Raw genomic sequence first — 23,530 nt, 5'->3', positions numbered from 1 at the left:
CTACCAAACAAGCAACATGTGCCGTGAAGTATTCCTCAATTTTACGTTATGCGGCCACGATCGTCAAAGAAATACGCCATGCGAGAATGCAACCTACGTTTTCGAGAGTGGCTACCGATTGTGCGGCTCATTAACCACACGAAACGACTGCTTCGAGGACACGTTCTGCGAGCCAGACTGCTGTTACCGCATCTGCAACCAAATGTGGCGCTGCTGCGAGTGTCGTGTGCCGAATAGGGATAGATACGACTGCTACGGCTGTAAACACATCATTTGCCCGGAATGCTACCCTGGTAAGAATACCTGATATGATTTCATAGACCGAGTTGCTGATGGTTGCCCGCAGCGGAGGATCCAAAAGAATGGGCCGCAAGGAAAAGGCAGCGCATGGTTAGAGAGCAAGAAAAAGGAACAAATGCGGAGATGGCACCTCAGGAGACTAAGCAAGACGAGACACACCAGGAGCCTGAGGATGAAGGTCCGAGTGGATGTCAAGATCAAGAAAACTCAAAGGTCCACGGAAACGTCGAAAATCATGGGAATGCTGAGGACCATGATGACGCCCAGATCCGTGACGCTGAGGATAATAGTAACTCCAACGGCTACGGAGGTCGAGAACAGACACAGCACAAGGGCAACGGTTCTAGTCCTTCAACTCGAGCACTCGCTCAGCCAAGGCCACGAATTCCAATCTACGATCCTTCCGTTGGTGACTGGGTTTGAGCATGAAACAGGCGAAGGAAAGTGGCAGAAGTCGGGCTCATGATGGTGCTGGCTGTATTCCAGCGGCGAGGAGAGGACGTGCAGCAAGGTGAAGAACAGCAATAGCCTGGCTCTATGACAATTGGTCTATTTGCATCTGGGCTGCTCAAATTGAAGGGTCTATATGGGATCATGGCTCTAAAAGATATAAAACGGAATGAACAAAAGAAGCTCACTTGCCGGGCGAGAAAGACACAACTGCCCACTTGCCGCTCCATCCCCACTTTCTGCAGCCGGAGTCGCCGCCGCCATCAGGCAGGGCCTTCAGCCTCTCATCCTCGCCAGGCTGGAGGCCGACGACGACGTCTGCCTTGCAGGTGCGCAGAGCGAGGACATTGACGCCGGAGCCGGGGCCGAGGTTCTTGATGGCTTCCGTGAAGGGCGTCGCGGCGTCCCAATCAGCCTGAAAATGTGTCAGCTTTGTCGCATTAGTCGAGCACAGGGCAACTTACATCGCCAGTCAGCTTGCGGTAGTTGAGGTCGCCCTTGAAGATGACAACCTCGCTAGCCTTGAGGTCTTCGTACAGATCCTTGGCCTCCTCGGGCAACTGCCAGAAGGGGCCGGGATGCGTCCAGTAGCGGTTGGGTCTCAGGATCAGTTGCCCCTCTGCGTGGAAACGGCTCCACTCCTGGAACAGGAACGACAGGTTGGCCTCGTCCGTGCTCGACAGGGGCTCAGGGGTCTTGTTCTGCAACTGCTCGTCTTCTGAGGGTGTCTCGTAGAAGGGCTTGGGGGCGGCGATGGCGCTCAGAAGCTGAGCGAAGTCGCCCGGCAGGACGTCCGAGACGAACCAGGGGATAGACTTGGGGTGCAGGACGACGTGTGTTGCCAGACCGGCGGAGAGGAGGTAACCAGCGAGGATGAGGTCAACGTACAGCTCGAATCCAGCGTTGTCGAGGATGATGTCGACGCGGCGCTCAGCCTTGCCCTCGACCTTGGCCTTCTTCAGCAGCTCGTACACAGCGGGGAGGTCGTTGGCGATGATGTTCTTCTCAGAAGCCTTGCGGGCCTCGGAGCCCTGCAGCTTCTGGATGTCCTCGTACGTCAAGCTCGTCAACAGGGACAGGTCAGTCGCGTTGCCCCACAGGCAAATCTCGCACATCTCAGTGAAGAGAAGCTTCTCGGCGGCCTCGTCGTTGGCGGCGCCCTTGTTGCTACGGATCTGCTCGACAATATCCTTGTACTTGGAGGCAAGCTCGACGACTGCGGGGCGAGACGAGCGGAAGGTGCTGATCTTCTGGCGGGCGAAGACATCGTAGCTCTTCCAGTGAATGGACTTGGCAAAGTAGGTGCTGATGCGTCTGTGTTTTGCACTCTTAGCACAGAATCCGAGGTTGTCGGGCACTACTTTGCCAACGGAGAACTTACCTGAACAGATAGCACTCGCAGTAGAGCCAGGGAACGTTAAGCCAAGTTGGCTCGCCGAGCTTCTTCAGGTCCTCGTTGTAGATGGCGACATCAGGGTATCCATCGTCCTCAATTGGCCTGCGAAGATCAGCATATACGCAGCCTAGGGGCTACCGGTATGGCTCGTACGTAAGGACGCGGTCGTGCTGGACCTCGTACTTGAGGCGGGCGATCTGCTCGACGATCTTCTTGCCCTCCTCCTGCTTCTCCTTGTCATCGGTCGCTGCGACGGAGCGATAGAGATCGTCAATGGCCTGGGTCTGTATCAAAGCGGTCAGCAAAAGCCATAGTGTCTTCTCAAGATGGGCAGCACAAACGATAATGACAGGCCAACGCTCGCGGGCGGTGACCCAGCCAAAGGACGTCTTGTCGCCGGTCGAGTACGGGGCTGCGGGCGCGAGTTAGCTTGGTCCCGGGGGATCTCGTCGGCGGGAGGCAGTACTGGGCATCTTGAGGTGGTGAGACGGTATCTTGCAGCAAAGAACAAAAGTGGCTTGAAGAAGAGAAGAGCAATTTTGCAGCTTCGCGTCTCGAAAAAGAGCTACTGGAACAAACACCGCTTTCTCTGTGACAAGCTCCAACGTCCCCTAGACGCAATGGTGGGGCAGGAGCGCGGGGCACATTCCGGTACTGGCATAATCCGAGACGTGACGTAAGCGCCCCGTTTCATGTAGATCTGCAGCTACTTATCAGGTGTATTCCAATAGGCGGCATTGTCTCATCGGATCTTATCTGGCATTGTCCAATCAGCTTCGTCTTGATCTTTCCTGGCATCTTCCTCAGCGTCATCCTCATCGCATCATTCCACCAGCTTCTCATATGCGAAGCTGATATCTAACTCCTTGCAACGGCGGCATCCTCAACATTGATTGACAGCCTCGAATGAATGAATTGATATTATTCCAGTCTTGCCGCATCTGCCCTCAGACACGCCCGGGCCCGCCGATGAAGCCGAAACTCGACGTCTAAGTAGGCATGTTCGAGCCATCTTGAGGCCCGCACTGTGAGTAGGAGAAGCAATCTTCTTGATCTGAACTAACCTCGTTCTAGGCCGCAATTGCGAGTACCTTGGACCTTGGACCGTATTTGCTGGAGACCCGAACGGAGTCTTAGGCTCACCTGGGGCTATGCTGGGTGCTATCGCTACGCAGCATCTTGCAAAACGACAAGAGAATTTCAGGAAAGCTATCTTCACTTTAGTTTCAACGATGGCCGGACGCAGCTTTCCAATACTCTGTACCTACCATGCTGGGGTGAGCCGGGCGAGCCTCAATGCCACCCAACTTCAGCCGCACGTCCTCCGCCACAACTCAACGTCTCAGCCCGAAGAGTTGCAGCCAAAGACCAATTGATCGGCAATTACCCTGCAGCAGACGATTCAGTCATGCAGTCTGCGGTCGCTCCCGCTGGAAACATGTTGTCATCGAATGCATCGTTGCATCCCCACGTTTTACCCCAGCCTCCCGGGGACATCCGGGGAAGCCCCAAGTCGAGGGACGACGCTGCGGGGAGCCACAAGCAGCACGTGGGTGAGCCTCATGTCGCGAGTCCGGCAATTTCCAGTCACTTCGCCAAGGACACCGGGCTATCACCTACCGACATCTACCGACATCGTGTCAGGCGGGTCTCTCGACGAGATCGTGCATGCAGAACCAAAGTTCGAGCAGATAGTATGGCTAGCAATTGCCCATCATTGGCTGGATGAGTCGTCTGCATGAGGCCCAGCTCCCACCCGGCGATCTGGTTCATCTCCATGGCTTCTGCGACCGCCGCGATCCACAGCAATCCGGTGGAAAGAACGACACCTCATCTTTTTGAAAGGCAACGAGGAAACCTTACCAAGACTTCGCGTTTATCTCAGACCAGCAGATGTACCAGTGTACTCCGTCAGCCAGTTCTCGATGCTTGCTCGAGAGTCAAAGTGCACCTTGAAGCTGCCTTCCATGTTTGTTGAAAGAGCCAGGACTTTACAATTCAGCTCTAGCTCTCTGTTTTACGCAAGCCCTCGGGATCTCCATGATGAGCAAGTGTCATCGCGACGTGAGCTTTGGATCTGTGGATCTGGGGGCTAGTGCCGTTGAATAAGTGCGCTGAAAATGTCCATTTGGTCAACCGATTACCGAAAGCAAGTATTCGACGGGTCGAGAGGTGCTGGGGTCGAGATTCAGTCACACGGCGTGAGACCTTTGTGACGCAACTCGTGGCTATTCGTGCTGCTCTCGTTGCTAGTGGAAGCCATTGCTAATGACAGCCGACGCCCGCGGGGAGCACCAACTCATGAGGTAAACTCCTGATCTTCAGCGATTACGAAGAATATTTTGGGCGAGGACTTAAACATTCGTACGATCAAGCCGGCAGCTTCAAGAAGCTATCGGCACGAGACCGAACATAGGTCCGCATCCGACCCGACGATCGGCTGGCATGAATCAGACCCATGAGCGACTCCGCCAAGCTCGCATCAATCAATCTCGTCGTTGCTGGTGTACGTGGATGCGACATCTCGGAAACCGACTTCGTGGGTCGTTGTGCAGCAGTTCCGACTTCGTCCGCAAGTGGGCGACGTGCTGCGAGCCCCCCCGCCTCGAAGAGTGGATGATTTCATGCGAAACGAGATCCGGGTACAAGTCCATCACCTGAAGGATTTGATAGGCAAGAGAATGGGCTTTGTCTGCATCGATGCGGTCCCGAAGACATCGAAATCGTGTTGCCAAACCGACAACAAATTAGCGTCAAAGTCTACTGGGACGCAAAACAGCCGGAGAGAACACCGCGGCGTCGGTCGAGAACGGTTGATGACGGCCTTGACAAAAGGCTTGGTTTCTCGGCCGGGCCCTGCCGACCGGGGACTGGCAGCCGACCGCTTTCTTTCTGGCAGACTGATGGTGCAGAAATTTTCTTGAATGACAGGGACCGGCGAAAGACTGTCCCGAACAAACAAGGTCGAGCGTACGGTTGAGTGGGACTTTTAGTCAACGAACACCAGACCTCAGGGATTCCATGACTCCTGTAATCCAGCATCTCGGAATCGACAACGATAATTGCGCGTCTGGAAGCATCGAGCGGTGGGCGCTTGAGTAATAGCACGTGTCCTGGACTCATCGCCAAGGGTGCGGCTCAATTTAACTTTTTCTGATCCAGCGACGAACATCCTGGATCGTGGGAGGTTTTCTCATCCTCAATATCGAAATAACGTGGCGGCCATGTTTACGACCGAGCTTGACCTCGACGACCCTCGACATTGACGACCGCCGATCTGCTGTCTGCCAAAAGGGCCGATTGCCCGCGTTTGGGGGTTGCAGGAGTGGATTTCCCCCTCACAACTCTACTGAGGTGAATCTGGGCCAGCGGGATCCCCAGAAGCCAAAAAGTCCCCCATGGTCAGATCTCCATGGGCACACTCAAAGGTTCGATTAGTCACGAACGGGTTCGTCTCTCATGCTTGGTGGGGTGGTTACAATTTCTGTTTTGATCCACAGTTCGGCCAACTTCCGCATCAGTCGATAGCTCCGGGCTCTTTTTCCCGACCTCGCAATCGACCAGGGGCACGCACTTCCTCAAATTTTGTCTGTAACCCGCTGCGGGGGTGGACCAGCAAATCGTGTGATGTGCCAGACCCTTCGACGCTCCAGTGCCGCTTTGCGGGTGAGCGGGGTACGGAGACGTCCACGGGGGATCACGGAGAAGCGCCGCCACTCATGTACACACCGCACTCTTCCCCGTGTTGGAGGTGCCGAAGGATTCTGAGGGGGTTGGAGATGCTGGTGGTCGTTTGTGCAACGCTCCGTCTTTCGGTATTCTCTGGGCGAATGCCAAAGACTGCCAAACTTGGCCGATCAGCGTTCACGAGAGCAGTTTCATCGCTTGTTGGTAAACGCCGACGGCCGAATATGGTCAACACAAGCACCCAAGCATATCAGATCCTCCCTCCAGGCTGACCTAATCAACCCCAGATTCACGAACACGCTGCACACCATTCCATGACAATGAAATCCCCATACACGCGGGTGAGTCTGGAGCATGCAAGATGATGGCGGTCTGGTCCAACTAGCTCCAGTAGGACCGAAAAAGCTAGCAGGACCGCGCAACAATAATACGAAAAGTAGCCCACGAACCAAGAGCATGGGACCCATCTCGTTCGAGTTTGCAGAGCCCTCAAAACAGAGTCGCATCAAAACCTGACACATCCAATCCCGATCAGGCAAAAACGGCCCCATCACGAGAGGATGTCTCCCTGGTCAACCCGCCCAGGAAGGCAGTCCTTAGCGTCAATCGCCGTAACAATAAGTACCGATCTCATCCCATGCTTTTCACCATGATCATCGTGTCTACTCGGCTCGTCTCTAGCGATTGCTTGTTTCACCAGCACCAGCACGAGAGCCTTCAATCGCCTTCTCTCGATCGTCGACGCACATCTCGGCCATTGCCCTGTCACTACGATGGCTGTCGAAGCGACGTCCGCCGCTGAGGCGCGCACGAAGCTGGCTTACCAGAACAGATGGAAGACCATTGCCTCCAACCCCAAGATTGTCGTCATCGCTCTGTTCGCATCGTAAGTCTCCTTTCATCTTCCTGAAGATCATTCGGTGTCACAAGCCCGCAAAGCTTCTCTTCGTATGCCCATGACCTAGCTAACTCTGGGGAAACAGCTTCGGTGGTTTTGAATATGGATACCAACAAGGTGTGCTCGGCCAATCGCTCGTCATGACGCGCTTCAAGGACAACTTCCCGTCCGTCGTCGGCTCCTCCAGCGCCACCGGTTGGTTGACCTCCATTCTCCAGCTTGGAGGTATCCTGGGCTCCGTCAGTGCTGGTGTCTTTGGCGAGGTCTTCTCTCGCAAGTACACTATGTTCTCCGCCTGTCTTTGGGTTGTCCTCGGTAGCTACCTGTACACTGGCGCAAGCTACCACAAGCCCGAGCTCCTCTACGCCGGCAGATTCTTCACTGGTCTCGGTGTCGGAACCTTCTCCGGTGTTGGGTAAGTTCTCACTTTATGTGCTCGCTTCTGGCGCATTCATGCTAACCTGTCGCAGTCCTCTCTACAACGCCGAACTCGCCGCTCCTGAGATGCGTGGATTCATCGTCTCTTTCTACCAATTCGCCACCATTCTCGGTATCATGTTGTCTTTCTGGATTGGATACGGCAGCAACTACATTGGCGGTACCGGCATCGATCAGTCTGACCTTGCCTGGAAGCTGCCCTCCTACATCCAGGGTATCCCCGCCGCCCTTTTGGCCCTCGGCATTTGGTGGCTTCCCTTCTCCCCTCGTTGGCTCGTCAAGCAGGGCCGTGACGAGGAGGCTGTCAAGACCATTGCCTACCTCCGCAAGCTCGATGTTGAGAGCGAGCTCGTCCAGGTCGAGTTCAAGGAGATCAAGGCTGAGGCCCTCTTTGAGCAGCGTTCGTTCCAGAAGGCGTTCCCCCAGCTGGCCGAAAAGGAAAAAACCAGCGTTTGGATGCGAGAGGTCGCTCAGTACTGGCAGATTCTCCGCTCGTGGTCCCACTTCAAGCGTGTTGCGACCGCATGGCTGGTCATGTTCTGGCAGCAATGGTATGTCAAGCAGCTCTGAACAGGCCCAACTAGATGCTAACGATTCCGCAGGTCTGGTATTGATGCCATCATCTACTATGCCTCCAACGTCTTCCAGAGCCTGGGTCTCACTGGCGGCACCACCGCTCTCCTCGCCACCGGTGTTACCGGCGTTGTCTTCTTCATCTCCACCCTGCCTGCCATGGCCATCATTGACAAGGTCGGCCGTAAGCCCATCTTGATCGTCAGCTCAATCGTCATGTTGATTTCTATGATCATCCCTGCCATCATCGTCGCCAAGTTCAGCCACGACTGGCCTGGTCACCCCGTCGAAGGTTGGGTCGCTGTTGCCTTCATCTGGCTTTACGTGAGTACCCTACCACCATGTTATCATCCCACATATCGTTGCTAACAGTCCTGTAGATCGCCGGATTCGGTGCTGGATGGGGACCCGTCAGTTGGACTCTCGTCTCCGAGATCTTCCCGCTGTCTATCCGTGCCAAGGGAGCGTCCATCGGTGCTTCAAGCAACTGGCTCAACAACTTCGCCGTCGCCTTCTACGTGCCCTCGATGCTCGAGGCCTGGGAGTGGGGAACCTACCTCTTCTTCGCCGTCTTCCTGTTCTGCGGCATTCTCTGGGTGCACTTCTGCCTGCCCGAGACCAAGGGTGCCACCCTGGAGGAGATGGACCGCGTGTTTGGCAGCAACACTGGCGCTGAGGACAGCATTATGCTCGAGCAGGCTAGACGCGACGTCGGTCTCACCGAGGAGCTGGAGGAGAACGCCATTCACGCCGAGAAGAAGGGTCTTCATGAGACTCAGCATGAGAGCGTTTAAATAATGCCGTCGGAGTGACGACTAATATGCTTCAATACGAAGCTTGATACCCATTCTCTCATGATGCGGTCATGGGAGATAGTAATGTAGTGCGCAGAGTAATCCATTCCTTGTGGTTTCTGGGTTTCAATGAGATCCATGGATATATGATGTCTTCTCACAATACTGCCAACTTGCTACGTGAATCGTGATTGCCATCTGACCCATCCTTCGTTGCATCTCATTCTTTTACAGGGTGCCCGCTATCTCTTCGAACCTCCATCACCTCTCCCCAGAACGAATCCACAAATCGTCCCCGATACCAGTGTTCCTAGCCTTAACCGGCACAATAGCCCAATCATCGCCGTCAAGAGGGACCTCATCCTTCACAGCCTCGTCCAGGGGATATCTGTGAACAATCTTGATGACATTTCCCTCATTGTCCGTGTAAGTGATCTCCGATCTCACGATGGGACCGCTCCGCGCCGGGATAGATGTGCGATCACCGGGACTACCTTGCTCAATGGCCGGCTCGATAGCACGCTCTTCGGTGGGTTCTCCTTCGTCCCATTCGTATTCAATTTCTCAAAAAATGTCAGTTCACACCGCTGGTCGGAAGTTGGGAAAGGTGGGTACGCTCACCTCCGTTGCTACGGGTCCGGTAGCAATAGTATCGCCTGTGGTCCTCGGACCATATCCAATCACTCCATGGATTGCTCTGCTTCAGTTCCTTGGAGACTTTACTTGATTTGGCATGTTTCGTCATCGTGCCTTGTTGACTGATGAAAACCAGTTAGGGTGATGAGTGATATGGGGTACGACACATCTGGCATTACGATGAGTGGTGCATCATGTCAGAGGCATTTTATACTTCACCGTAGACTACACATCCATTAGGGTGACGAGTTTCATGAGTTCAATGTTGCACTTTTAAGATGGCTTCAAGGCGAATTTGGGGCGAGATTTATGCCTCCGAAGCAACCACTCAAACCCAACGAAAATCATCAGAACCATTCGGTTTATGAATAGTAGATGGTTCAAAGTCTCGGCTCCCAAGATACGAGTTTCCATGCAAGTACACAATAGTAGTTCATACTGGTTCATAGCCAATACAGAGGCCCGGATTGGCTAGATTTGTCTCATTTAAACAGCAAAGTGCACATTGCCTTGCGGTTGTTGCCTGGCGCAGCATGGAAAACCGTAATAGTGAGGCGAACTGTTCCGTTGAATAGTTGCACTTCTGAAAAACCCCACGTCTGTTCCATATACTTTGAGCACAAATGCCACCTGAAATCTTTAAAAATGACTACCGTTCCCAGTCTAGCCCGCTGATCCTCACAACTGCGTATGAGACTGTGTCAGAGCCTGCTTGATCAACCACCACAGCGTCTTGGGATACAACCACCTCGGTGCCATCCAAAAGAACCACGCAAAGGTCCACAAGTAGCCAAAACACCGACTAGCTAGGCACATCCGTGCTTCCGTCCCAGGCTTTAACTTCGCCCTTCTGACCACCTGCATCTTCGCGCGGGACACTACGATCTCAACCGCGATCGCAAAGAAATTGGCACAAAAGAACATTACATCCAAGTGCACGTATCCTTCACCGGTTCTCCAGGCAGCCGTCATGTGCATGATGCCAGAGAGGCAAAACACGCCAAATGCGACGGCCGCTTTTTCGAACGTGGTCTGCGGCTCGTGCTTTATCCGCAGGATGATGCGTGTCCATGTTGTGAGTGTGGGTGTTGCGATGCGGTGCCAGAAGCGGCCCCAGAAGCGTTGGACGGTCCAGGCGTCGGTTATACTGCCGAAGAGAGGTGGCCAGTCTTGTGGGTTGTCGATGCCGAAGAGGACGAAGGTTATGGAGAGGAGAGCGTGGTATGATTCGAGAATGAGGAAATTGGACCATATCCAGGAGAATACCGTAAAGACGCGCAGGAGGATTTGGCGCTGTGATACCGGGTTGTATGTGCAGTCATCGCGCCCGCAATCGAAGATAATTTGCGAGATCATCGGGCGGATGATTGGGTATTTATCCGGAGTAAAGTCTAGGAGGTCGGCTTTGAGGCATATGCGGGCTTTATTCACAAAGCTGTTGGCGACGAGAAGGAGGCCGACCTTCATTGCTCGCCGAAGGAGGAAAAGAGCGCGAGAAGACCATGTCGCTGTGGTTTTTAGGCGAAACGTCAGATGACGAGGGTTGTTCCAAATCCAGCATGCCGCTGAGATGGTCTGTGACTGAGGCCAGCATGCCCTCCTTCGTGTCTTTGGCTTGTCGCATAACACTGAGCGACTTTGTCCGAAGAGGATGTTGGGAAGTATGAGCATGAATATGAAGCTTGTGATGACCGTGTAAGAGCCTAGACCAGTCAATGATGATGCGTTGTCCCAATCAACAGAGAGTAACGACCATGCTGCAAGTAGCCATGCCGGGGAAAAGAATGACCTGTGCGTATGAGTCGGGAAGTGTAGGGCCGCTGTCGTTAGAGCTGCAGAGGCTGCGAAAAGCAGTGGCGGTCTGAGGGTATCGTTAGATAAATCGGCCGACAACGCCATAGCTGACACCAAATCTGTTCATTACAACCAAACAAGTAAAATTTTCAAATGATCTCGCGATATTGAAGACGTAGTAGCTCGATCTCTTTAAGATATTGGACTGAGTCTGCCTCTATACTATCGAGTGTGCTCTCGGTGGATGCACCATCAGCCTGTTGGCTTAGTGAAACGACCGATGAGAGGCGTAGCACCAAGACCTTCTTCCGCTGAACGCATCAAGACAAAGGAGGCATCTGAAAAATTAGACTTAGAGGGGAGCTTAAGCGGGATAATAATCCCTGAGCAGTGATTGTCAACAAGCCTACGAATGGGATGTAACCTCGCACGAGCCCAACTACCTGGTCTTGGCGTGCGTGTGTCTGACCAAAGGGATATAGTACCACATCATTGACTTCGTTGTTGTCTCCCTTTGTCATGATCAGTCGCTCCTGGTCATCACTAGAAAGCTCGTCAGACCATTGTGTTTCACAACCCTTGACTCAGAAAGAGAACATGTCTTCCGACGCAAAAAGGTGGTACCTGAGAAGGAAACTTCATTATCCGAACTTACGCAAACAGTACCTCAACGGCTCGATGTACCATAGGGAGGGGCTGTCCCTGAAACCAAATGACCGGGATGTCGCCGACCTCGACTTCTTGCCAGTTGGCAAGCAAGATGATGTCTCCTCGGGAGAAGGCAGGCTCCATCGACTCTGAGAGGACTACCATTGCTGGGTAAGCGCAGTTGGTAGCCAGACTCAAGGCCTTCCAGGCCATGAAGCTGCGCTCAAGAAGGCGCAAAATGGGAGGGACGCGGCGTGATGGCATGTTGACCTCGAACGGACCCTAGAATAAGAAGCGTAACGCGGACGGGATGGAGAAGGTGATTCAGTTGGTACTTGATAATAGGAGCAATTCGCATGAAGAATTAGTAAACACGATTTATGAACGAACGTGGTGGAGTATATTAAGTACAAATTGCTCAATTGGCAAGTTGTCTTTGGATTTTACTACACGAGGGCTCCAGGTAAATTAACCAGAAGACTCATTCAAATTTGACAGTCCGGTTTGGGAGCACGGCTTGCCACGGTGATATACAGCCTCAGATTGATTCATTTCTATTCATGGGAGCAAACAAGCACTTAAACTACCTCAAAGAAATCATCGCACGGCCCTCATTGCTCGTTTGATTCCTTTATACTGGCTCCTAGTCGTGAAGGAAGCCCGTCGGACGGTACCAAATGGTTTTTTGAGTAGGTGCCTCTGTGTGTTCTCGACGAAAACTGCTTGATCATGCCTCTGTCATCGCCAGCATCGCATCATGGGTAGCCAACGTCGGCTGTATAAAGATGCTACAAATCTCAATATTCTTGGCTCTCATCTATTCCACGTGGGCCATCGTCACCGTCAACTCCTCCTCGACCAAGCCTGGACTTTCGCTCTCTCCTGATCAGCAAAATGCAGACCAACGCAATCTTTGCCGGTGTCATTCTCACCGCCATTATCTTCCTTCAAGGCACCCCCGCCCCACCGGCTCTCATCGGCATCGCAACTGTTGCAGGCACGAAAGTCGCCGGGATCATCAAGGGAGGACTCAAGGCGGGCGGCAAGGGCCGACGAGCCAATGTTGCCTTCCTGCACGCCCGCCGGATGGTCATGGAGATTGAAGCAGAGATCAACAAGCGAAAACAAGAAGACGGATCTGGCAGCGCTCCCGCAGGAACTTCTCAGTATGCCTGGGATGCTTGTTTCGACCAAGTCCAGGTCTCGAACACGCCGATCAACGTCGATGGACCTATCAAGGAAAACCATATCCGCGTAATTGGTCTTCCCCCGGCGTGCATGAATATGGCCACAGCTCTTGGATCACTTGAAGGACAACGTGCGGTGCCTGTGCCGTGTGGCTCTGACTGCATCGAGTATGGGGACATGACGCCGGGTTACTACGAGGCGGTTCGCTCTTTTGTCAACGAACGATTGATCGGGAACAAAACCGTTGTGGAAAAGAGGGACTTCACGCATGCTTGAAGAGAGAACAGACACCGAGAGGGGAGGGGAGGACCCCGGAAGGATCGTTGTGCCGATACCCAATACCCGTGGCGTTCTGGGGATCGGCTATAATTGTGCATATATGATTCTAGAAGTATTCTATTGGATAGAGAAGGCTACTAAAGCAGTTTGGTGGTATCTTCGTATTCATCTTGAGCTGATTAATTCAGCAGCCACAATGGTTTAGCTCCAAAAGGGCACCTGATCTTGACGCTCAAATTCAGTCTTTTTTCCACGGACAAAGTAATTACATCATGGGCCGCGGATGTAACAATGACAACCACCTCGGTGCCATCCAAAAGTCTCTTGCTTGTATCGTACCTAGTAGATTCCCGTTCTTATTTCGGCCACTAGTGATGTACGAGGATCTCGGATGAGGATCATGTGTGTTGATGCATGACCAACCACGGTTGAAACGTCGATCACACCCAAACTTCCATCCTGACAGGAAGGCTTCTAGAATGTGAGATCTGATAGAATTAGCCATATGGATCTCTCGATTAGTCTCTCTTGCTGTTAAGTTGCAAGGGGAGGCTTGTCGCAGAATGTGAGTGGTATGACGCAATCTTTGCATCTCGGATCAGAACACACTCGACGACTGAGGAAAATCAAGGGCATGCATCAATATTCTTAAGAATATGTCATTGAACTGAAGTCATTATCTATGTAATCTATTACACTGTAGTATACACCTCCCTTATTTCCCCTCCAGCATGAAACCTGCGCGTCCCGGCTACGCGTAACGGAATCTCTCAGGAAAGCTCTCCTCCTCAATCGGAGTTTTTGGTAGTTCCTTATTCGTCGTCATCATTGTATGTGGACGACTGAAATTTGAGAATTTTGAGTGTAGACTTGGGCTGATAACACTGACCCCTGTCAACCCGGTCATCGGTCGAGGTGGCCGCGGTGGTGGAGGTGCCGAAAGGCCCGCTGGACTGGGCTGCGGAAATCCCGGAGTAGAAGCGAACGTTGATGTAGTTGGTGCGTAGCTAGGCACGTATCGTGAACTGGGCGCATATCGTGGCGACCCGGCTCTTGAACCGGGATTTGACTGCATTCCGTGTGGTTGTCTCGGGCTTAGGTTTCCGTCACTAGAATATTGGGGGCTGTAGTTTCCCATGGGGAATTTCGGTGTGAGATCGCTGAGAGTGAACTGGTCCACTGCCTGATTCGGTCGCTTGGTGGGTTGTACGTGCGGCGATTGTCTCGAGTTGCCGACTGATATCGACAGATTCTTCTTCGCTCTCCTCCGCTTCTGGAGACTCCTCGGGACGAACGTTTCATACATCTTTCGTTGGAATGTCTTCGTAGTACCAAAAACCAGAAACGCGACGAGACTCGGCGTAACACCAGATACATATCCTCGGACGCTCGAACGTCCTCGCTTGTCGCTTAGATCGGGCTGCAAGTCGTCGGCGAGATCGATTGTGTGGTTCGAGGCTGCGATTTTCGGGATAACGTTGGTATATTCAAAGACACTGCATTTGAGATTAGTCCTCTGGCTTAAAATAGTCTGAGTACCATAAGCCTACCAAAGAACGCAAAATGCAATGGAAAGCCGGATGACGAGCCAGCTGTCGTACGTGTTGTTGGCGCCAGCGCCGCTGTAAGCCCGACTCCTTCCCCCACCACTTCGGCTCGTGTTGCTCCCTAGCCAAACAGACCGTGACTTGCTGCCATTTGCGCTGCTCTCCACAGAACCGGCATTTCCATAGAGGACATTCCATGTCTGAAGATTTCGGCGCGAGTGGACGTATTTGAACAAGATCATGAGTAGTAAGACAGCACTGCCCAATAGACTAAGCACGACTGGATTGTAAGTTAGTCCGGACGTCTCGTCTTGCAAAGGGGATTACGAGGTCCCGCTTACATTGCGTGTTCGCGACAATCATGTACACTAGAAATGAATTTTGCGCTACCGGCGAGTGCATCAAACCGACGGTAATCGCTGTAAGTATGAAGGGCAAGACTCTGCCAATGATCGAGATCGTTCGTGTTGTCCTCGGGGTCGTCGCAAACCACCCGTAAACACTGGCCGCCAATGACAAAGCGCTACTCGGAATTAGATGTTTGGTCTACCCCATCATGACATGGTGAATTGACCTACAAAAAGAAAACAAAAGTGGATTCGAGAGTGAAGCCGAATATTCCTGTGAAAGTCTGTCAGACTCTGCTAGATTCTTCCCGTCTCCAAGTAAACATACGGACGTAGCTCAAGATGAGTTTGACACCCCGAGACCCCTTGAAGTACTGGACTTCTGAATTGTCGGCATGTTGCCTAGCGTAGTAGAACTGATCCGTCAGGATGTCTCTCCATAACGCGTAGTCGTAGAATTGTTGTGCAATGCTCGTCGTGGTGACAACTAAAGTGGCATACGAAATACAGGCGATGTCTGTGATCGTCTGATATTAGTCTCATTGGTCTACACGCTCGGCCTCGATGGTGGCCTCGATGGCGGCCTCGTATCGGACGAAGATGAAGGGCGTTTGTACATACAGCTTGTCCTGTCGTTGTGAATCCAGGTCAGCCACACCAACAGAATGTTGGCAATTAGACAAACAAAAGAATAGAAGATGACCCCGGCGGCGTCTGGCAGGACGGCCGTCGGGAGTTGGAACACCATCACGACTGCCTCTCGCGCAGCACCGTCATCGATGGAATCCAAAATAGCATGACGAGCAGCAAGAACCAGAACGGAGGGGCCGAGCTTTCCTCTGCTCGCTCAGACGGGGACCGCCACGTTTTTGAGGTACCACCCGACGGCCATCTCGAAACGGCCCACCAGGGGGCATCGCAGCCCCCTGGTGGGGGTTGACGGCCGCGGTGTTGGCGGGATTCCTGCTTGCTGCTGCTTGTCATCCGATATGGGCCATATGGGTTCCAAGATGGCATCCTGTTGCATGGGAAGATGACTCGCTCTCGACGCGGGAGCCTTTTTGGGAGCCGATTCCCCATCTTCCCGAAACGAACCCCTGGCCCTGGCCAGTCGCCTATTCCTGTGGAGGAAACACAAGGTATTGGTGCTAATCCGGAAGGGTAGCCGAATTCGCAGCCTGACTCGCAGTTTGGCCAATACTGCAACCATACCTGCCGTCTTACATATTAAAATAGTGACCATTATATTGTTGCGTCAGCGTTAAGCCGCCCGCACGTGGTTTCTTGGTGACACTGATACGCCTTGAGGTGATTTAAGTGTCAACAAGGTCGCAGCTTGGGACTGCAAACCTGAACTCACGTAAATTCTGAGACGCCCGACGCTTTTCTCAACGGGACCTTTTATGCAGTAGTACTGCGGTAGAAGTGGGCGGCTGGAGCCTCTGCAGCCTCTGCAGAACTCGCTCGGCCGCTCTGCAGGAACTTATGATCGGTCCATCGGATCCTGCACTGCACCAAGCCACCAACACTTTTCGGCACGCAGCATTTTTGTGGATAGAGCCCATTGCAACAAGTAGTCAACTCCGCGCGGGCGACCAGCGGCCCGGAGATAAGCTTCGTGTGTTAACTTCCGATGGATTTCGATTTTCAATAAATATCCAGCCATCTGGATCAGGCGTCTGGTGCCATTCCGATTCCTACCAAACGATTCATTGCGCCAGACTTTTTTCGTGTCGGATGAACCGAAAAATAGAGTGCAGACAGAGTTCGTCCCACGGGAGAACCGACACGATGGATGCGTCTATGCTTGCGACCGGGCAGTCCCTCTTCATAGTCTTGGCGGAAACCGACTGCAGCCCTCTTATCCGCCGCTCGGCGATTTCGAAAACCCGAAGTGCTTCTTGAATCCCGTCCTTACTCATCCACCGGCCATGACTCTCGCACGCCAACCTTGCGCGACTTTTCTCGCTGCTGGTGGTTTTGGTCGCGAAGGACCGCGCGCGGCAGTTCTGTCTGAACCAGACTTCAGGGTGCCATATTGGGCGCAAATGTTTCGTGGAAGGACGTTGGATCTTGGTAGCGAGGCGTGGGGCGAGCAGGTGAACAGTCCAGAGCTGCCCTGAATTCGATTTCGCAGCAAGGATGCGGACTTTTGAAGTTTGTCTTGTGGAAAGTGCGCCGGCGCCCCAGCGTCCAAAAGAGTCGCTCTCCGTATGTGGGTGCAAAGATCGGCATCGAAGTCGGCCTGTCCTGTAAACAACGTGGAATCGAGTTAATCAACAGGTGGAACTCGGCCTTTATACTGGATCTACACGGATTGAAAAGACGGAATGATGTCAAAGCTCGATGTCAAAGCGCCGGGGGCTTTGACTTCGCGATGGGGATTGAGCCGGGGGGTTAAGGGTCTTCCGTGCCATCGCCGAGTCGCCGACTCCGCATAGACGAGGCGGGCCGGCGGCTGAGTAAAAAGGCTCCTTGAGCAGAATGTCTCATGTCTTTCAAGTCGAAGATGACAGCGAGCCGGCCTGGGTCAACCATCTTGTCGTCAGTCTTTATCTCACGACTCACTTCAGGACCCCAGCCGATGGTGTGAAGGGTTTGCCTAGACCCAGAAAAGAAGCTCAGGATGGACCCCCTGGCTTGAATTACGACACCAGCCCAGATACCCACTAAGTCCAGATATTGCGAAGGCTTTACTGCATTTGCCAGGTTCCTCATTCTAAGCACGAAAACATCAACGGACGTCGCTCATTGCTTACGTACCTTACAGTTCATCACCGGCCCCGCTTATTCAACGATGCAGTCCTACAGGCTGCTGCCTCAAGGCTCGCAGGACGTCCTTGATTTCAACAACAGGACTGAACGCAAATGATCTGTCTTGATGAGCCAATTAGTTAGGAAGTGAATCATCGGTGAAGGACACACCCATTTTTGGCACCATACCTTGTCTGGTTTAGGCAGAATTGTCAGTTACTAGGCAGCAATACACTAGAAGTAGATACCGGACACACGAGGAAAAAGCCGTTGGGACCAGACAACTCATCGACCCATCGTACTACCTGACGAAGGCTTCCCCCTCCTGAGTTTCTCACCATGAGAGTCATAAGCTGCAAGCATTTGCAACATGCTTGGTTCAACCCATTACTCGACTCGCCGGACCCAACCCCTCGACAACCTCAGGATATCCTGAGAGAGCTTTTGACGAACGCCATGATTGGCGGAAACCTCGCCGTTGACCGCCTATTCATAATTAAGCTCCTCGACAAAGCCGATAGTTATCGAAGTCTTCCATCTTCTGCGTCCCCTGAAAGTTTCTCAAACTTCCGCGAACTACCGCCAGAGATTCGTCGAGCGATCTGGCTATTTTCCATCCCACGACGAACAATGCACATCAGCGACGTTCTGACGGAGGTTGTGTGCTGGAACCGTCGCCTTCCCATCCCCGCACCCGCACTTGCGTGCCATGAGGCTTGGGGAGTCATCAGGCCGCGCATGCACGCAGTCTACGACCAACTAGGGTGGATGTGGCTTGACGAGGACGTCGACATGAGACGGATGACATGGATTACATCGTCTGACAGACTGAGCATGGGACCATATCATTTTCACGCTTACGGTTTCACTATCAAGCTCGATGACGCGATTTCAACTTTTGAGAGCGCTGCGTTGTCTTTAGAACAACTCCAGAGCAAGTTTGATTTCGGGTATTTTGACAAGCATCTTAGCCTCATCAATCATCAAGCCCAAAAGATGAGGATCGTAGTGCAAACAGTTGTCATTGTCATCTCTGACAAACCAACCCGCTACGGGACAATTTATCCTTTGAGGACTCGGACATCAAGAGATCTGAAGGCCTCTGCTCCATTCCTTAACGAGAATGAAGCATCGGAATGGACTTACGAGAACATGCGCGGGGCTTCAGCATGTGACACTCCAACTCATTTCGTGGAAGTTGTCGATCTGCATGATCGACGTCGACTGAACGAACTCGCCTCTCTCGTGATGGCCAACGGAGGCTCGTCATGGACTTCGCGACATAGAATGGACGCAACGTGTCACTGGGATAGAAGCTATTGTTTTGATTGCTTGATGAAGTGGTGGGAACATGACGGCAAAGGACTCGCTGATGCCGCATTAAACAAGGCGTATCAGCAGCCGAGTGGAATTTCAGAAGACACTCCCGTTTTGGAAGAGTCAGGCAACACATCGACGGAAATGATTCCAGCAGTCAAATTCTTGATCAAGTTTCCAGATATTGACCCGCCGGGGAACAATTTTGCTGATGCAGAAAAGTTGATTGGAGCAGTGCCGGAGGTGTGCCGTCTCGGGGCACATGTTCCGGGTGAGTCCGACTTGTCCAGTGAGGATATTTAATCGGCATTCGGAAGCAGTTGCAGCAAAAGAAGACAAAATACCGTGAGTGCCTCTCTGTGTAGATCATACACGCCGACAAGGCTAGGTGATTATACAGTTGCGCCTTGAAATACTTAACGTAATTCTGGGTAACAGGATGTACAGATAGTAAGAAAACTTAGCGCTACTGTTGTTCGAGCAGTTTCTATTGCTACAACTCAAGACTTTGGCTAAATAGCTATCATGGCTAAACATAAGCACTTTCAGGGAAAAGGTGAATAGGTTCGCCTTTCATAACTGGCTCGACTGGTCAACTAGTTACTACGACTTCCGCGATCAGTCCTTACCTACTGATACAATTGATACCCACTTGACGGGTAGACCGGTCTTAGTGCTTACCACCACGTGATGTCAGATGGTTCACGCTTTCCTTGATCTGAGATCGCACCGACTTCTAAGCAACAAACGCTTTGGATACTTCTATCCTCGAATGATATCCTGTACTACATCCAGAAGCTCCCAATTGGTTTAATATCGGCAAAATCAGTCCACCATTCGCAAACATGCCGCGTTCTTTCAAACTCGCTCATCTGTTCCCGCTGTGCGTGGGTGTCGCCCACACTCACGGCGGAATCGTTCCATTCTTCGCTAAGGACGCTCGAATTCGCTTCTTCGGGCTCCCAGAAAGATTTGCAGAGTCGACTATTGCACAGGCATGCTTCGTTCTTGATGGCGCTCGGTTATCTGTTCTGGGAATGGTACAGCTGATCATGTATCTTCGCGGGGATTACGTTGCAGTGGACATCATCATGGCCCTATTGGTGTACGTTGGGCTGGTCGATGGGTATGTCTGCTGGCGGGAAGGCGAGATAGGATCGGCTGTTTCCAGAGCCACGTCAGGAATAGTGATTGGGACTTGGGGGGCGTTGGGGTTGACATCCAGACTGTGAATACTTGGGGTTCCAGCTTATCATAGAAGATGGGCGTGGGCTAGATTCGCGGCACCACATTCAGCCGAGGGGGATTGTTCCACCAGCGTTAAATGAGATCTCAGGAAGATGCGGTCATGGTCTCGATCTACATACACCGTTTAGATGTCCCGACGAGCCTTGGGGAATTTGAAGTTTCAAGCGGTCGCAATATGACTGTGAGGTCCATGAGACAAATGTTCGCCCACGAAGGATATGTAAGATTGTAAATTGCATTTACTCTATGGAAAACGAGAATTCGTCTGTCTTTCTTTGGCTTGGAAGATAATAGAAATGGTTGTGGAGATCAAGTAGCGCCTGCAGGAAATGCAATGGTCAATTGCAAAATTATTAGGGGTTCGCTAACGCAGTATGGTCTAGACTACTACTTGCGCGTAGTATCATCGTCATGGTTGGTAAGCATCAGCGGTCCCTAAATCTCTCATAAAGTGTTGCAACATCGGGGACGTGAGCGGATGATACCTAGTGAATATTTGTCGTCCGCGCCTCATTAATCGATTGTATCCTCAGCGTTCGACCAATACCACCACACATCATGACGAGCTTACTAGGCTTAAACAACAACATATCGTATTTCACGGTAAATTTGAACTTACCCTCTTCACTTCTAACTCGGATAATTGACGGCCATTATTAGATTCCATTGGCACTTGCGCTTGCCCTTGGTCCGCGATTCTACTCGGGACTTGCAGGCCCTGGAAAAAAGCTTTTCGATCGACAGAATCCAAGAGAATTCTCCGAAACCCTCAGGAAGGCCGATTTGGATGAAAAAGTAAGTGAAGAAGTATAATCTGAAGAGCTTAGGGTTGACTGGGAACTAGCTTCGGGGACGGTTGCTGCGGGCTGAAGCCTGCTCAGCCAATGGTTTCGAGGCTCTTCCTCTGTACGCCGCCGCAGTGACGGCGGCTAATTCTGCGGGTATCTCTGCACCTGTCATGAACCTCCTCTCGATAAGTTGGCTGTCAAGCCGTGTGCTGTACACGTACGTTTATGTTTGGCACCAGGAGAGAGAAAAGCTTGCGCAGGACCAAGGTCCGCTTCGGTTCAAGGTGTGGGCAGTCGGTGCTGTGATCTGTATGTCCATGTTTGTGCTGGCTGGATTGAAGGTTCAATCTTGAATGCCCAAAGCAGATAAGGGAAATCGATACGCGATGCTATCCAGATCGACTGGCATGATGCTCGATGATTATGACTATCTGATTCATTTGCACTACCTTCCGCAGGAGAGCACAAGAAAAGGACCAGATATTATTCCATTTGTCCCTGATGACGACTTAGTCTCCGCGCAGCCAGAGGCAATGTGGTGGTATGGCGTGCGGTCAAAATGAATGCGAAGGGAGGTGGGTGATTGGGCTGCACCTAAGTTAGAATGCGACTCTACAACGTCGGAATTACCAAGATGGCGGTCAATAGAACTGGCCCAAAACTGCCTGCATGTCGAAAAGATGCCGAAAGAGCGGTGGCTGGTGCTATTGACGAACCTGGTCTGTCCCATCCTTCAATCAACTGTACATGTAGCATTGGGGGTGTCCTGCCATCAAAAGCGGCCGCACAGGTCGAGGTATGCACCATTTGTTTTTCGTCCCCCACTGGCCACGCGACTACCCCATGGGGATTGCCAATCTTGAGCACACAATCTGAATCATGGATATTGTTGGGGCCTTCGTTTCTGCCGTTCAGATGGCTGGAGGTGGATATCAAGCTCGGTCAAGGGCTTCCTCTGGCTTGGACATCCCCACCGGCCTTCCTCCCGCCGCCACTGACGGCATTCAGGCCGGCGTCACCGACAAGCGCCAGGGAACTCCAATGCCAACCAAAGCCAACCCTCGAACCTTACTGAAAGTGGCCGTTGTGGGGGGCTACCGGGGCTGGGCTTTGGGGTAAAGTTGGGGGAGATGGAGACGGAATGGGGTCATCCAACGGTTATTCAGTGCCCGCAAGATGTTCTCACTGACTGAACTAGCTCAACTTCGTGGTTCACTACATGTAAAACTCCCTCGACCTTCCCCTCTCGCCAAGTCGCCGAGAACAAGCGCTGGCCATGCATGCCCAGCTCTGCTTTCTGACGCTGGGCTTTTCTTGGCCTTCCACTTGGCCGCTGAAATTTACACGAAAATGTCTTGGCGACGGGCGATCCAGTCCTTTGCCCCTCGCGGGGGTGGCTGAGGCTGCGCAAAGATAGACTGGCGATAAAGGAATATGCCTCATACTCACGAGAAGCTCAAGAGACGCGCTTGTTGGCGCTACCTTTGGTCCGCGATGGATCGAGCATGCAGTCGGACGCACATGAGAGGCAATGTCGTCCCAGATGTAGGGTCCGGTAAGAGCTGGGATCCAAATCTGGGGCTAGAGATCCGGGGAATCATCGCCGCGCCGCCTTTGTCAACTGTCAATCTCGTTTTGACACATCCGGGGGACGCGCCGCCGGGTGCGGTGCTGGGGCCTCAGATGGAACATTTCCCCAATGAGTTCGTCTTTACTATGGCGCGCCGGCGGTCTGCTGCAGCGGTGGCCCACCTCGGAGGAGATGAGAATGGAGCCAGGTCGGTCGGTTCAGATTACGAGTGGTGCTTCACAAGGATGCACAGGTCAGACTGCTCTTCCTGGATGGTCACCTGCGATCCCACATCATCATCAACCAGTATCATGCATGCTGCCACAAACATTGCGGCGCGGTCAATTGGTCATTCGCGATTCTCGAAATCCGGGGTGTCTTGTATCATCTGGACTACGGGGATCTTCCGAGACGCTGCAGACACCACTTTTCACATTAATATTAGCAACCGCCAGTCTGGTTCAGCTACCCCAGACCCCATCTCAGAGCTTTAGGCCATGTGGCTCTTAAGATCTGTGCCCAACATATACGAAGGCTCCCCAGTGAGTCCCAAACGCCCGTCTACAGCTCTAGCTGTAACTCTAATTCATCGTCCAGAAGCTGTGAAATGCTTCTTCAAGAGCTCATCCAATGGGTCCATGTTTCCAAGCGCGGGAGATGTTTTCTAGCGCGGGCAAAGTATTCTAGCGCGCCGTGCCAGAAAGGAAGCTTTCTTGTCGCCCAACTGCCGATCTCAAGACAAACTCACGTCGGCGCGCCAAGAATGAGAGCTTGACCAAGTCTGACATGACCTGGTCCAAACTACTTCGCATCCCAGACCACTCCGTGGCGCCTCCTTCGTCAAGGGAACCCAGGTAAGATGTCCAGTGCACCACCTC

General features: G+C 52.6%; 9 protein-coding genes across 9 annotated transcripts; 4 read left to right on the top strand and 5 right to left on the bottom strand.

Moving 5' to 3' along the window:
• Positions 1-934: 934 nt before the first annotated feature.
• Positions 935-2,619, bottom strand: CGCA056_v008917 (Protein-glutamate O-methyltransferase; the record flags this gene model as incomplete). The annotated part of the gene is made up of 6 exons (XM_037324164.1): positions 935-1,165; positions 1,215-2,064; positions 2,132-2,248; positions 2,300-2,430; positions 2,488-2,558; positions 2,613-2,619. 6 exons carry the CDS (start codon positions 2,617-2,619, stop codon positions 935-937), a joined length of 1,407 nt encoding a protein of 468 aa, XP_037177958.1.
• Positions 2,620-6,606: 3,987 nt separating this feature from the next.
• Positions 6,607-8,536, top strand: CGCA056_v008916 (High-affinity glucose transporter; the record flags this gene model as incomplete). The annotated part of the gene is made up of 5 exons (XM_037324163.1): positions 6,607-6,719; positions 6,817-7,146; positions 7,202-7,720; positions 7,772-8,066; positions 8,123-8,536. 5 exons carry the CDS (start codon positions 6,607-6,609, stop codon positions 8,534-8,536), a joined length of 1,671 nt encoding a protein of 556 aa, XP_037177959.1.
• A 261-nt stretch (positions 8,537-8,797) lies between these two features.
• Positions 8,798-9,281, bottom strand: CGCA056_v008915 (uncharacterized protein; the record flags this gene model as incomplete). Its single annotated transcript, XM_037324162.1, has 2 exons — positions 8,798-9,099; positions 9,158-9,281. The coding sequence occupies 2 exons, from the start codon at positions 9,279-9,281 to the stop codon at positions 8,798-8,800; spliced, it is 426 nt and encodes a 141-aa protein (XP_037177956.1).
• A 569-nt stretch (positions 9,282-9,850) lies between these two features.
• On the bottom strand, positions 9,851-10,639 carry ataH-1 (Acetyltransferase ataH; the record flags this gene model as incomplete). Its single annotated transcript, XM_037324161.1, has 1 exon — positions 9,851-10,639. The coding sequence occupies one exon, from the start codon at positions 10,637-10,639 to the stop codon at positions 9,851-9,853; it is 789 nt and encodes a 262-aa protein (XP_037177957.1).
• A 268-nt stretch (positions 10,640-10,907) lies between these two features.
• CGCA056_v008913 (Signal peptidase complex catalytic subunit SEC11) lies at positions 10,908-11,878 on the bottom strand (the record flags this gene model as incomplete). Its single annotated transcript, XM_037324160.1, has 3 exons — positions 10,908-11,033; positions 11,452-11,509; positions 11,622-11,878. The coding sequence occupies 3 exons, from the start codon at positions 11,876-11,878 to the stop codon at positions 10,908-10,910; spliced, it is 441 nt and encodes a 146-aa protein (XP_037177962.1).
• Positions 11,879-12,508: 630 nt separating this feature from the next.
• CGCA056_v008912 (uncharacterized protein) lies at positions 12,509-13,078 on the top strand (the record flags this gene model as incomplete). Its single annotated transcript, XM_037324159.1, has 1 exon — positions 12,509-13,078. The coding sequence occupies one exon, from the start codon at positions 12,509-12,511 to the stop codon at positions 13,076-13,078; it is 570 nt and encodes a 189-aa protein (XP_037177963.1).
• Positions 13,079-13,893: 815 nt separating this feature from the next.
• On the bottom strand, positions 13,894-15,723 carry CGCA056_v008911 (uncharacterized protein; the record flags this gene model as incomplete). The annotated part of the gene is made up of 8 exons (XM_037324158.1): positions 13,894-14,088; positions 14,292-14,577; positions 14,632-14,908; positions 14,970-15,151; positions 15,207-15,249; positions 15,304-15,492; positions 15,529-15,604; positions 15,661-15,723. 8 exons carry the CDS (start codon positions 15,721-15,723, stop codon positions 13,894-13,896), a joined length of 1,311 nt encoding a protein of 436 aa, XP_037177960.1.
• Positions 15,724-20,852: 5,129 nt separating this feature from the next.
• CGCA056_v008910 (uncharacterized protein) lies at positions 20,853-21,685 on the top strand (the record flags this gene model as incomplete). Its single annotated transcript, XM_037324157.1, has 5 exons — positions 20,853-20,897; positions 20,955-21,089; positions 21,139-21,391; positions 21,449-21,540; positions 21,596-21,685. The coding sequence occupies 5 exons, from the start codon at positions 20,853-20,855 to the stop codon at positions 21,683-21,685; spliced, it is 615 nt and encodes a 204-aa protein (XP_037177961.1).
• A 1,282-nt stretch (positions 21,686-22,967) lies between these two features.
• On the top strand, positions 22,968-23,162 carry CGCA056_v008909 (uncharacterized protein; the record flags this gene model as incomplete). Its single annotated transcript, XM_037324156.1, has 1 exon — positions 22,968-23,162. The coding sequence occupies one exon, from the start codon at positions 22,968-22,970 to the stop codon at positions 23,160-23,162; it is 195 nt and encodes a 64-aa protein (XP_037178702.1).
• Positions 23,163-23,530: the final 368 nt, after the last annotated feature.

This window comes from Colletotrichum aenigma (assembly GCF_013390185.1).
Source record: "Colletotrichum aenigma strain Cg56 chromosome Unknown KSG_Cg56_contig05, whole genome shotgun sequence".
In the NCBI taxonomy this organism is placed as follows: Eukaryota; Fungi; Ascomycota; class Sordariomycetes; order Glomerellales; family Glomerellaceae; genus Colletotrichum; species Colletotrichum aenigma.
This window is presented reverse-complemented; position numbering and strand designations above follow the sequence as displayed.